The sequence below is a fragment of the Lutra lutra genome, chromosome 3 (assembly GCF_902655055.1).
Source record: "Lutra lutra chromosome 3, mLutLut1.2, whole genome shotgun sequence".
Classification (NCBI taxonomy): Eukaryota; Metazoa; Chordata; class Mammalia; order Carnivora; family Mustelidae; genus Lutra; species Lutra lutra.
In genome coordinates, this window is record NC_062280.1 from 75,210,466 (window position 1) to 75,224,906 (window position 14,441).

General features: G+C 38.4%; 2 protein-coding genes across 2 annotated transcripts in view; both read right to left on the minus strand.

The window, feature by feature from the left end:
* TTN (titin) overlaps nucleotides 1–14,441 on the minus strand; it is a 274,867-nt gene that overhangs the window by 209,338 nt on the left and 51,088 nt on the right. Inside the window, 1 exon segment of the mRNA XM_047722299.1 lies at nucleotides 10,655–10,711. Coding sequence (XP_047578255.1) covers nucleotides 10,655–10,711 — 57 coding nt within the window.
* Nucleotides 819–9,928, minus strand: LOC125095801 (titin-like). The gene is made up of 3 exons (XM_047722300.1): nucleotides 9,910–9,928; nucleotides 9,706–9,806; nucleotides 819–9,561 (listed from the first exon to the last, which is right to left on the minus strand). Exon 3 carries the CDS (start codon nucleotides 9,473–9,475, stop codon nucleotides 3,185–3,187), a length of 6,291 nt encoding a protein of 2,096 aa, XP_047578256.1. The 5' UTR covers nucleotides 9,476–9,561; nucleotides 9,706–9,806; nucleotides 9,910–9,928; the 3' UTR covers nucleotides 819–3,184.

The following is a 14,441-nucleotide window of genomic DNA, read 5'->3' on the forward strand; positions in this document are numbered from 1 at the left end:
TGGGATTGTACTTTATTGTGTGAGAAATACCTATACAGCATTATTGAACAGAAAAACAAGAGTGAATAACAGATATTCTTTAAACAGAATCACGGATGACAGGCATAATTTGATAAGAAGGAATTAGGCTTTTCATTAAATCTGGTAGGAATGTAGAACAGCTCTGTTAAAATAGTTTTATTACCTTTCCCAAAAGCAGAATTATTATTTTATTAATTCACTCCCCTTGCAACACATGGAATAGTCATGCCTTAATTCCTCTCTGTGCTGGCATAGAAGTATTAGAAGGCATAACTCTAGTGTCTAATGGCTCTAAATGTACTGGCAAAATTTACCAATGGCATTGTAGAATACATATGCAGTTACTTATTATTTCAAATTAGTAAACTGCATAACCATTGATTAATTTCACATACTAATGGTGACCACTTAACTTTACATTTATTACTCATGTCCCTTCATTTGAACTCCCAAAATATCTGTAAAGGGAATGAATGTGAATATTTAAATCATCTCAACTCACTAATATTTGAAATATTTTCAGTTGTATTCTCTTACTTCTAACATGGTGTATTGACCATAAAAAATACAGTAAATAAAATTTAAATGTGCTGAAACATCAAAGGTGTAAAGTACATGTAGTAGCTGCAGCTAATGTCTAAACTTTACTATGTATAACACAATGAATTCTCTATCCAGCATCAGAGAAATTAATATTCCCGGCTTTTAAGTTATGTGCTATTGAATCAGAAAAAAAAATTTCATTTAATTACCTACAACAATAAGTAAGCCAAGTAAGTAAGGCAAGGCTTGTTTTCCTTCCTTCAGTCATTTGTTATTCTGAATATCCTCAATTCATTGCATTAGAGCCTATAAGAATTCTAATGAGCAAAATCAAACTCTTCCTTCCTCTAAATTCAGTAAGACATTACAAGGTTTTTCCCTTCTTCCTTCCTCCCTTGTCTCCTTCCGTCCTTCCTGCACCAGCCATTGTCTTGTTTGTCATGACCTGAATTTCTAATTTATTGAAATGTCCATTTTGTAACTAAGAGTAGAATAAATCCCTAAGTCCCTAAACTATAGAACTAATTTTATTTCAGGGATTTATGATGCAATATATTATATCTATACTTATTATCACAGATATTATGTGCTCACTGGTTGAAACAGAAACGATTGTTCCATAATAGTATATCTATCTGGATGAGTTATGGTGACTCAAGACAGGAAAACAGATGTTTTAGGGGGGTAGGGTGGGGAGGGGTGTAATCCTGACTGCTCTATATTCTGCACATTCTTTTTTTTTTTTTTTGTAATTTTTTTTTTTTTAGATTTTATTTATTTATTTGACAGAGAGAGATCACAAGTAGACGGAGAGGCAGGCAGAGAGAGAGGGAAGCAGGCTCCCCGCTGAGCAGAGAGCCCAATGCGGGACTCGATCCCAGGACCCTGAGATCATGACCTGAGCTGAAGGCAGCGGCTTAACCCACTGAGCCACCCAGGTGCCCCTATTCTGCACATTCTCAATTGCTTCTTGAATTTGGGAAGGCTTTAAGGGACTTCTACTGTGGGAATAAAAAACGGATAGATGAAAGAAACAAACATAATTGAATATATGAATTCTTTTGAAAATTAAATTTAAATTGCTTAAGTTATTATAATTAAAAGCAATATCTCTAATATGATCATGGTACATAAAAGTTCGATGCAGAGGACAAATCCAGCTGTTAGGTAACAGAGAGTAATTCAGAGTTGGAGGGAGGAAAGATTCGTAACTTCATTACTACATTCTATTATTTTCTCATCATTTGTTGTAAAACTAAAGTTAATCCTAAATTATATTAAGAAATGTTACTATTAGGATGACACAGAATCGCAGAGTTGAACAATTATTTCTGAGGTCTTTTGGTCCAAGTCCTCATTTTTAGGTAAGAAAACTGAATTGTCTTATATTTATTACATCTTATGTGAGAAGATTTAGGTTCACAGTGATACACAGATACATTGTCAAGAGTTTTGTGAATTTTTTATAATTTTGAAAAACAAAGTCACCTTAGAGACACATATATCTTAAATTTGAATGCTTTTAAATTTCTATTTAGTTTTAAAAATTTCTAGTTAGTTTAAAAATGATAGGAAAGCTTATTATCTTGTTATTTGCATATAATCTGAGATATAAATTACTGTATTGCTGGATATAAAAATGCCCCACCTTCTATTTTCTAATGTTAAAGATTCTGAAATTGGACTCTATATAAACGTAATAAATCTCTATATAAAATCTCTATATAAACGTAATAAAATAGTTTCCTCTCTCCCCCAGGTCAATATCAAGTGAATGTTGCATTTAACATTTGATGATATTTTAAAAATTGAGAAAAAGAGGTATTCCCAAAAGTGGAAAGATCTTTCTTCGCATATTTTGCAAATGTACAAATGTCTAGATTAACTCCATCCAAAAAGAAAGCACTGTTGGTCCCTTCAAAACCAGCAATAGTCAAAACATTTACAAAGAAGAGGGATATTAATAATGAAAATGTTTTTAAAAGAGCCAAACAAATATATTAAGGTTGCAATGTAAAACAGATTAGAGAACTAGTTATCAATTGGGTGAGGCTGGCTTCTGTTATTTGTTTTATCTAAGTCCAAGTCAGTAAGCCTGGATTTGGATACAAAAGGGTTACAATTTCAAAAATGACTTAATACTCAGAGCAGAGAGGAGATTTACCTTAACAACCTGTCTGCGTGGTCATCTGACCCGGTCTTCCATCTTACGTTTTACTTTACGTAATAGTAAAAGAGAATGCATTCTACCGAAACTCTTTTGTGGAGGAGGAACGAGGGTAAAGCAGCGGTACAAACAGTTAGGTAGCCACGGAGATATTTAATCATGTTTGATGATTCACAGCAGAGTTGACACAGTGATGGTTCCACAGTTGAGATCACAGAATATTTACATGTCCTACAAACATGAGATTTCTACAGAGAGAGACTGTTTTCCCAGGGGTTTTCAATGTATCAAATTCAAATCAAGTAGACCTATTTGGAAATTTATTGGATCTATATAATTTGGAAAATATGGCAGCACTCAATCAATTTGATCATTACGGAGGCACTGAGTTTCCGTAGTGTAGTGGTTATCACGTTCGCCTCACACGGAGGCACTGAAACTATGCACAAGATACTAAGTTAGGGTGAGGGCTGCACAGGTCTCTGCCATTCCTGACTCGTTTGTAGCCACACACCTGTACTCGCCTTCGTCATCTTTTCCTAAGTTCGTTATGAACAGGTTATGGAACCCTATGCCACTTTCCTCAGCACTGAACCGTGAACCTTGCACCAATCTCCCATCTTTGTACCAGTAAACCGTGGGTCGTGGAGAGCCACGGACTAAACACTGGAAATAAGCTGCTGTGCCTAAAGGTGCGTGACAGTCAGAGATACCTTTGATAAACCTGGGAGGCCCATCCACCACCTGAAATTCAAAAAAACTGCCTGAATATTTGCTCTTTAAGACTAACTCTTCCTTCAAGCTGCTTAAAGTCACTTTGCTTTTCTTTGTTGTCAGAGCAAACATTTCAGAATCTCCCATGGTGAGAAATCCCCGGCAGATAGCCTCTCCTACGCGGTTCATAGCTCTGCACCTGTATGTCGCACTATCAGATGGACCGACGTTTAGAATTGTAAGGGTGTGACTTCCATTCTCCTCACTGACCACATATTTGACATTATCTTGTTCAATACACATATATTCTTTATACCATTTAACTTCCGGGCTAGGGATGCCTATGACTGAACATTTGAACACCGCATCTGAATTTTCTGGAATTCTAAAATCGCAAATAGGCATTATAAAGCGAGGAGGCATTTCAAATACTTCTAAATCAATTTTTAAATCTTTGCCTTCTTCCTCCATCGAGGCCATATTTGGATCTGCTAAATTTGATGGTAGAACGTCCAGACTCACAATCATGCTTTTATGATCAGGAGTGAATTCAGGAACTGTGACTATTTTCACTTGCTTCTCAAATTCTTTAACGTCTTTGTCACTTAATTCAACTTCCAGGACAATTTCTTGAGGAGAAGGAGTTCTTGATGATGTTGTGTTTTCCAGTTCAAACTCCATAATGTGCTGATGTGTTACTGGAGGTGGGAGGGCCACTGCTCTTTCTTTTTGGGGCACTATGTCTACTTTTGCAAAGCTCTTTGCTTCCCCTATGATGTTCACGGCATGGCACATGTACTCTCCCCTCTCTCCTTTTTGAATGTTAGAAATTTCCAAAGAGCACACATTACCCACCCTTTCTATTTTGATTCTTTCATCTGGCTCTAGCAGAGATTTATTTCGATACCATTTCACACCAGGAACTGGAATGCCCTCAACTTCAACAATGAAGCCTAATGTTGTGTTTTCATATACACTCCTTTTGGTCAGAGGTTCAATGAAAGATGGTGGCATTTCATTGTCTTTTGGTTCAATGGCTTCATTGGGCGTGCCAAATGAATCGGAACGCCATAGTTCATTAGCTGAACTCCTCTCTTCTGTAGGTGTATGGAAACGTTCATTTGGTGTACTGTCTTCCCTTTCTATTTTTGATGGGTACCTTTTTAAGTTTCCAGTGGGATTTGGTCCTCCAGTAGGAATAGAATATCTTTCAACTGTTTCTCCTCCTAAAGGTGTAGAATATCTCTCCATTGTCTCCCCTGGGGGTGTAGAATATCTTTCCAGTGCCTCTCCTGGGGGTGTAGAATATCTCTCTAGAGCCTCCCCTGGGGGTGTGGAATATCTCTCCAGTGCCTCTCCTGGAGGTGTGGAGTATCTCTCTGCTACCTCTCCTGCCGAAGGTGTGGAGTACCTTTCGGCAGCTTCCTCTAAAGGTGTAGTTCTTCCCACATTCTCACCTCCCGAATTTGTTGCAGACTGTTTAGTTGTATCTGAAGGAGTGAAATAGAAATCAGGAGACTTTGGAGTTTCAAAATGTTCAACAGAGGATGGTGGGGTATAAAACTGATCTAACTCTGAGATTTCTGCACTGCTTATACTTCCCACATCAATCGAAATATCAGATTCAGGGGAAAATGGGCGACCTAATGATTCCTGTTGTTGGTTGTAATATTCATACACAGTGTTGAAAGTTACTTCTTCAACCTCCATTGATGTGATTGATTCACTCTGGAGAAGGTTTGCCTTGTGTTTGGCGTCTTTCGTTTGAGGAACTTCGTGCTTTCCAGCAGCAAGTAAATATTTTGTCAGAGAGGTCTCAGAGTCCATTACTTCTGTTGTACGTGCCTCATCCGATTTAGGACGATTTTCAGAAAAACAAGTTTCTATCTCTTCTCCTTCAGTAGTGGAGACAGAAGTTTCATTCTGAACCTGAACTTCATTACATTTTTCTTTTCCAAAGGCATCAATTTTTTCCCTTATTTGTTCATTTGGATCCTGCTGTTCCTCAGTCATTAAGAATGGAAAGTGCTGGCTCACTTCTGTGTGGCATGGGGCTGCCTGGTGAACATAACCTCTGTGGTCTCCCAAAATTCCAGTGACATATCCCTGTGTCCTTCCATCCTGCTTCTGAAATGATGCCGACTCTGGTTCTAAAGTGTGTTCTTCTTCCTTTTCACAGACCTCTAAGAGCTTTTCCTCACTTGCTGCTTTTTTCAAATGTGAAATGAAACTTCTACCTCCATTTTCTAGAGAACTGTTTTCCTCAGAAATATCAGTTTCTCCTACATCAGGAGATGAGGTTTGAAGTAGGGCCCATGATCTATGGGTTTCTTCGCAAAAGGATTTAAGAGAAATATCAGGATTTAAAATTTCTAAATTATGTTCTTGTGTATGTTTTTCCAAAGAAAGAATATTTTTATCAAAATGCCTCTTCTCCATCACAGTCCTATCTGAAAATTCATGGCTGGGAGACATTTCTGGACTGGTAAAAATGTTATTCAGCACACTTTTAGAGGTATTTTGTGTCTCAGGTTGTGATGTTTCAGTGCTGGCAATTTCTTCTGTATAAGGTGTTTTCTGTTGCAGAGTTTCTGGCCCTTGGAATTCCTTAGCTGGATCTCCTATATGAGAATACATTTGTTTTAGATCAAATACAATGTTCTCTGCATCAGCTATTTCAGAAGCAGGATGTTGGATTTTAAAACCAGCTTCTTCGGGTTGACCACCATCTAATGCTTGGAATTTTCGATCTGCATTTTCTATTTGAGAGTGGAATGGCTTTAAGTTAAATGTAATGGGTGCTTCCTGTTCAGCCCTTCCAGAAATTACAGATTGATCTATAAGACCTACTTCTTTCTCTTGTTCCCCTTCTTGTACTTCAAATTCCTTATACGTTTGAGAAGAAAGCAGCTCTAAATTCATTACAATGTCAGATGAATCTGGTTCAGTGTCTGGAGACATTGTCTCTGCCTGATATATATTTGCATTTAGGTTACTTGATCTTGATTCTCTTTGCTTAAAAGGAAAGTCTCTGTCATCAAGCTTCCTCTGAGGAGGACTGACAAATGATTTCCTGGTAAGTCTTTTTTCTAGAACTCCTTTTTCTACATGTTGTAACTTTTCAAATGCAATGATTCTATGCTTCACATTTTTCCTTGGGTAGTGTCTCTCTTCAAGGGGTTCTTCATATATGATGAGAGATGAATCTTTTGGATTGTAGCTATCAGAAGCTCTCTCAGACTGGATATTTGGTAAATAGTCTCTTGGGGTGTATTCTCGCACATTTTCCCTTTCTGCATCACCAACTTTCCCGAAATCAATTTTTACCTCTTTCCTAATTCTTTTAACTTCACCGAAATCATCAACAAATGGATAAACAGCACCCTTGGCTTGGTACAGCTTTGATTTTTCATCTATGTGTCCCTCTCTCCCTTCACCCTGACACTGCATGAGTTTGGCTCTGACAGGCTTGTTGATTTTTATGGCTCTAGAAGCACCTTGCATAAATCTGGGTAATTTTTCTCTAGAATATGTGCAACGAACCTGATCTTTCTGATCTATCTGTTCAATTGTCTCAAGGCTTTGAAAATATTCCCTTACAGAATGTTCTTTTATATTGGATTGGGGAGTAAAAGGACCAGGCGGATAATCATAAAAATGGGCCCTTACAGATTCTCCCTGAATTTGTTGATCTCTGGAATATTTTGTATAAATTCCACCAGTATTTTCTAAATGACTATACCCCCTGTAAGTGACTGGTTCCACGGTCAGATTTGAAACACTCTCAACGGTTCCTGAACTGTTTTGAGCAACACATTTATATTCTCCAGAATCTTGATAATTGATATCATTAATATATAATCTGTGGCTAAAATTAACTTCTTCAAGTTGAAACTTCTGGGTCTGCTTTAATAGGAGCCCATTTTGAAACCATGTCACGACTGGTTTAGGCTCACCAGATAATACACATTCAAATACTATGGAATCCCCTTCTCTATACCTGGTATGCTTTGGCATCTCTTGTAACATTTTTGGTGGCTCATTAGTAATATCTGATGAAAATATAAATTTGTGATTTGGTGACGGAGGAGCCTCATCCTGGGGTGTTACTGTAGGTTCCAGTTCCTCAGGGTGAAACAATTCTCTTGACTCTTTATCCTGTTCTGGGGTTGGAGTAGCTGCTGTTATCTGAATTTCTACAGGAAAGGAAAGCAATTCTGCGTCTGCAGAGGGAGGAACTGGGAAGTTGGTTTGGAGATGTTTTCGACCCTCTTGTCTCCAAGACGGCTGAATGCCTTTTGTTTGGTCAAACACCAATGCCAGCTCCTCTTCCTCATCAGTGTATTCGCACAATACTGGGACTGTACGTGCATCAACCCCATGTCCTTGCTTTGCCTTCACTTTAAGTACACCAGTTGTTTTTACTGTTCCATATTGGTTAAACAGCACACAGCTAACAGAACCTTCATTTTGAGGAAGAACAGAAGAAAAAGTTAATACTGAATAGTTCTCCGAGGTGTGAGTGACAAAGTCTCCGTGATGTGGGATTGGTATATCATTGTTATACCATGTCACTATAGGTAGAGGATATCCTTGAAAGTGACACACAAATTTACAACTGTCACCTTCATAAACTTCTTGAGATCCAATTTCTTGAAGAAATGAAGGTGGGCAACGTTGTGGATGCTTTTGGAAAGAACTTGCCAAAAATCTTGTGGTCCTTCCTTCTTGATCGGTTTCAAATTCATCAGCTTCTGTGGAAGTAAAGTGCTGTACTTCTCCCAAATCGTCATTTCTTACATTCTCACTATCTAGCTCTGCATTTTCTTCAATATTTATAACTGCACCCAAAGCTTCACTGGTGTGTAGTACGACAACTTGGGACACCTCTTCAGGAGTCTCATAGATTTCCTCGTTCTTATTTACAACAGTGATATGTCTAGAGGACCTTCCAATTTCAGTTTTGGTCATAATTTCTTCAAGATCTCTTCCATGGGTATCCTCGCTTACCAGAATCCTACTGTATAAATGGTCTTTTTGGAGATTTTCTCTTAGAAACTCCTCTTGGCTCATTCTTATTTCAGTCTGGAGGATTTCTTCATCAACAGTAGTTTGAAAGCTTGGGGGAGGTTCTCCAGATTCTACATTTTGATCCATTTGATCAGGAAGGACCTGTGGATTTTGGACAATCCCCTCACACGAATGATCTACTTTATCCTTATTTTCGGCTTCCAGCTCCTCTCTAGAGAACAGAAGGTCTTTATCCCTAGCTTCACTTCTCAGAGTTCTTGTGCTTATTTCAGAGGACACATCTGAAACAGATAATTTCTTCTTCTCCATTAACATTTTTCTAGCCTCCCGCAAACGTTGCAACTTCATTTTGGTCTCCTTGTCCAGGAAGCTTTCACCTATGCTAGGCCATTCCCTTATGTCAGATTTACTTTCTAAATATTCCTCCTCATAGGGAAAGTCCATTTTCCTGCCTGGACTTACTGTCTTAAAGTGTATCGTCCTCATCATTCCTATTTGTTCTACGTCTTGTTTTTTGTTAAAGGGAGAGCCAGTAAACCTCAGGCCAACCTCTATCCTGTCTTCTCTCCTTTCAGCTAAAGCCTCTGTATTTCTATGTGTCTGTTCTGCTCTTTTCAGAAATTCTAAACATTTCTCATCTTTCCCTTTTTGCATAACAAGCAATGATGCCGTCGATTCAGCCGACCCTTCACTATTCATTGCTAATAATCTATAACTTCCAGAATCTCTGCTTTGGACGCTTTTAACCTCTAAGCTGGAAGAGTGATGATGTAAATCACTCTCAGTTTTTATAACCCGTCGAAGACCTGTTGGGATGGGCCGATTGTTATGAAACCAAGTCATTTCTGGAGTTGGACAAGCAATTAATTTACACGTAAAAACAACAGGTTCCCCTTCTAAAACATATTGAAAGGTAAGTTTTTGGGTAAAAGAAGGCTTGAAATATTCGGGCCAGGAGCTCGTAGATGATATTCGACTTGCATATCTTTTAGCAGCCATGGAGCTGTGGTCTAAGTCTTCAGAATCTGAAAAGGCATCGCGGGAATCTCTTTCAGAATGTTCAGATTCCCCCTTGGAGAATAATTCTGAAAAAAAAGTAATTTATAAAGCATTTTACTATTTTCCGTAGTATTTGAAAAAGTTGAAAATAAATGAAATTGCAAAATAGGAAATAGAATAAAATGCATGCTACAGATTCTCACAAATCCATAAAAAAAAAATTCACTCACCATATTTGTTCGAATAAACGCAACACCATGCTCTGTTTAAAAGATTCTGACACGAAAATCGTTCGTTGTCTGGTCTTTTCTTCAGACTGTTGAAATTTCTTCTTGAACAAGCAAAAATGCATTTCAAAATAACATGTTCCTGTGCATGTTTGTTTTGAGATCAGGAAAACTTTGTTCTTTTGATGGCTAAGAGGAAACTCTTACCTGACTTGCAGAGAGTGGAATAAACGCCCTTTCTGATCCTTTTGATTGCAGATTCAATTATTATATTTTTGAGAATTAACTACTTAAAAAATATCTATTAAGAACTATAACCATAAATAATTAGCTAAAATAAAGTGAGAAGGCGTTTATTCGAACTAATACAGCTATAAAGTCACAATGTTATGCAAAGGAAAGCAGGCAATGAGGATCACGTAAGGCAGCTATCTGCAAGCCAGTGTAAGAGACATATCAATGTTAAAATGATGTATGTGCATGAAGTGTACACCAGAATGGGAATGTAACATTTTCACACACCCTAAAAAAATAGCATTTCAATCATAATTCATTCAGGACATTGCATTCTGAGAACGATAGCTAGGTTATTGTCTATTGTTCAATTTAATTCACTGTGATTTTGAAAACAAACTTCTACTTCTTGATTTCATGCATTAAGATGACAACTTTTCCAATACGCGCTTTCGAAAATGGCTGCAAACATGAAGTTGAATGTGACTGATAAATTTTAAATACAAAATTTTAAATGACCATCAAACAAATTACCAAGAAATGCATGTAACCATCAGCATACTAAACTAGGCATGCGACACAGTAATATATACTCTAAGAGATATATTTGTATATCTATGTCATTTTTCTCAATATTACGAAGAGAAAGTAGGCAGCTCAAGGATTCTATTAATCCTTTGGAATTTCTATTTGAATTTCACATCCAATATAACAATACCTTTCATCTCCACCTCAATCTGCTCCTCAATCCTTCCGTGCAAAATGGATTCTGGGGCTAAAATGGAAAAACATATACGGAGATTTTAATGATTAATTCCACATACTTTCTGCCTCAGTTCGAATATTTGTACAATTATGATTTTTCTTGATTCTGGTTATAGAAAACTACATCTCTGAAATGCACCCTAAAAATCCATGCCAAACAAATCAATGAGCTGATAAAGTACATGACAATGTTTGCAGAAAGATTTTTTAAAAATTTTATTTTAGGTTCTCTGTGAAATTTCCACTTTTAGTTCTTTAATTCCTCATGCCTTTACATGCATTCAAAAAAGCAATCCACAAACTACAGGAATTTTTTTTTAACGTCCTGTCGACTGATCACTAAAAGACTAAGGAACATGCATTTTCTAACTTGCCACTTTTTGCTGAGGGCTATTCTCAGGTTTTCCTGCAGAATTAAGCATTTCCTACTAGTAAGTACTCCTTTCATTTGAACCCTCTTTAAAACTTTAAACTACACAAAGTCTGATGACATATTAAGGAGCCAAACAGAGAGCCCTCAACTCAAAATGGCTTTTATTATAGAGGGAAAAGCCGCAGGCCTTAGACACAATCATCCCTGGGGCAGCCTGATGAGCAAGGTGGGTTCCCTGGGTTCCCGCTCGGTCTTCCGTCCATCTGTGTGGCAGCACGCACGTGGGCTGGCCTCACTGGCTTCTCCGTTCCTTGTGGGCTTTGGCACGAAGTGAAGGACAAACTTCACGTTTTCTTTGATGATTCTCTCTTTACTTCATGGCTTGTTTTAATTTGTGACTCTTTGAGGGTTTTAATACTTTTAATGTCTGAACCAAGGGCAAGTTTTGTAACTGCTCTGGTTTGCGATTCTTTTGCTAGGTGAGAATAAAGTTAGGAAAAGGAATAAATTAGCTGTGTTTGTAAGAGTAAAACACATGCTGAATTTAGAGAAGGTGACATGTGATTAGGATGAGAAGGAAGGCGGCATGTTAGTCCCCAAACTAATATATATCTGTGCTTAGTATGCACAGAAGAACTCTACTCAAGCAGACTTATGGGGTTTTATATTCCTACTTGATCATCATGGATAACTATGTGGCCTACATCAAGTTATAAGACCAAAAGAGGAACATATGAAGACTGGTCTTATGTTCCACAATTAGATGACTGTGCCTGATCCTTCATTCTTCAAACACTTAAAAGTGGCTTATCTTTCAACTTGCTTAAGTATAAAAGAGGCAGTCTGGACTTTCCAAGAGAAAAATGCTTCTGCTCCATGAACACTTCAATAATATAATCAATTAGAACCGAAGGAACTGGAAACCCTGTGGCAAAAATGTCCAGCTCAAATCTACTCTAGCAATATGACAATCAATCACGTGGCCCCAGGTTCCTTAGAAAGCAAGCTGAAAAGGCCTAAATTTCTCCTACCTCCACAACACAGCCAACACCCAACTGCATGGCTGCAGAACTTGTCCCGATTGTCACCCATGTCACCCCAAGATAAATAGTCACTCTGGGTGATTACTGCACTAGCCAGTAGCTATGGGGAAATGGAGGGTCAGCTCTCTGGATGTCACCAGATTTTCCATTTCACTTGCATAACTAGACCTCAGTTCTTGAGATAGTCCCTTTGAGGACTATGGAAATATTACCAGGAATATCAACAGAACAGAATATCAGATTAAGAAAGAAAAAAGGCTCCTGTGGGTGACTGAGGATTACAGATACATTAAATGATGTATGAACCTGTTTCAAAATTCAGAGCCAAGACAGCAGTCACATAGTACCATATTATCCCCTGCTCATCTCTAACATCTCAAAAATGGTATGGACAGGTCAGGAGAGACCTCGAGGCCATAGTTCTCCATGGACCCCTGGAGATGCTGGAACTTTTTCCATCGGCTTCCTTCCATGGGACTCAATGAAGATCCTTTACCTGCTAACATACAGCACGGCATTCTAGCACCCGAAGAATAACTTTCCTATCTCCTTCGTATCTAAGAGGAAGTCCATGGATAAGAGGAAGAACTTCTCTCTTCTAAGACAAATTTATTCATGCCCTTCCAGATACAGCAGCAAATCAAGCATGATAACAACAAAAATAATACTCTTGCCGTTAGATAATTCTGTGATTCCAGGAGGATCTGAGACTGAAAAGCAGTATCATCTATCAAGAAATATCTATAGACTTCTCATTTTGGTCCAGACAGAACCCTATTATTTTCAATGACCAATCTGCTATTTATATAATCTCCTTATAAATATCTAGAACTTCCAGATCTGTAAACAATGAGCAGAAATGAGAAACGTTGAGCCCCCTCATATTAAAATAACTAAATTTAATCTTGGTCAGGCACAACAATAAATAATTAATTAATACCTGATGAACTATAACATCCTGACCTTCTTTGGTATACTTCGTAGGTGGCACATTTGGTAAATACTAGAAAAAAAAGCACATACGAAATGAACATAACCTTCTGAAACGAGATTTGAGAGTTAAACTTCCTTGAATCTAGACTGGAAAGTTGAATGTTCGTCACAAGTTTGGCCAATGACCTGGCTGACTTGCAGAAGTCGTTTATCAATAGAGTGCTGAGTTAGGGATATGCTAATTAACATATTCACTGATTCGATCTGCAGGGCAGAAAAGCTGCATAAAGCGATGAGGATGAAATGAAGAAAGTCACAGCTAAAAACCAAAGAAGCACCTTCTATGCTCAATACTGCTGACGTGGTCTCCTCTCCATAGTCATTGCGTACGATACAGCTGTACAATCCTTGGTCTACCAGCTGAACGTGACGTATGCTAAGAAACTGAACATTTCCATCTTGCGACTGCGTCACTCTTTCCGAGTCCTCTATCTTTCCGCCTTCGTGAGTCCAGGTTACATCAACAGAAGAGTCATCTTGTAAAACACAGAGGAACTGAGCCATGTCGCCACACTTTACAGAGAGGTCTTGAAGTGGCAGCAGAATCCGTGGGCCCTTGCCCACTGCCTCTTCCGCCCAGTTCCCAGAGAACTCAGTGCTCTCTGCAATTTGTGAAAGGGACGCAGTATGATGCAACTCTATGTTTTGAACCGATGAGGCTGTGTGGGTGGAACTTTGAGATACGTTTTCAAAAACCTGTGATTCGTATTCATAGGATGATCCTTGAAATGACTTAATTTCGTTTTGGGATATTCTGCTCTCCTGCTTTGTGAAAGAGGAATCTGCCACTGCCTGGGACATGGTGGACTTTCTTACATCTTTCCCAGAACTCTGCCTAGCTAGGGCTCGCACTGTATAATCAAGTGACAAGAAAAAGAGAAGAATATTAATATCTAAGCGTTGTCACTTGGCTAGGTTAGTAACAGACAATGGCATGGAAGATGAAGATGAAAGACATCAGTGTCACTTGGAAGCAGCATGCCAGATGCAGTGTGCTCCAGGACATCACATCACACAAAAGAACGTTCATTCCCAGCAATCCAATGATGAATGGATGACGAAGGCTCATGCGATGCTGTAGAGTATCTGGGTCCTTCCTTCTGTTGTCACCACAGCTAACCAGAGTGACACAGTCTCTCGTTCTCTCTCTCTTCCCTGCCCCCTCCCACAGAATACCATTTGTCCCCCTTCTTCCATATGCTGTACAAAGAATATACGGCAAACGGATCATTAATGATCCAATGATGAGATGTTCTTTAGAAAAGGAAAAACATCAAGCAAAGTTGATGCCTAAAAAAATACTTACTGATGTAATGCACAGATTATACACT

What these genes read in the sequence shown, in the direction of transcription:
- LOC125095801 (XM_047722300.1), bottom strand. Translation starts at nt 9,475, where the DNA reads ATGGCTGCTAAAAGATATGCAAGTCGAATATCATCTACGAGCTCCTGG.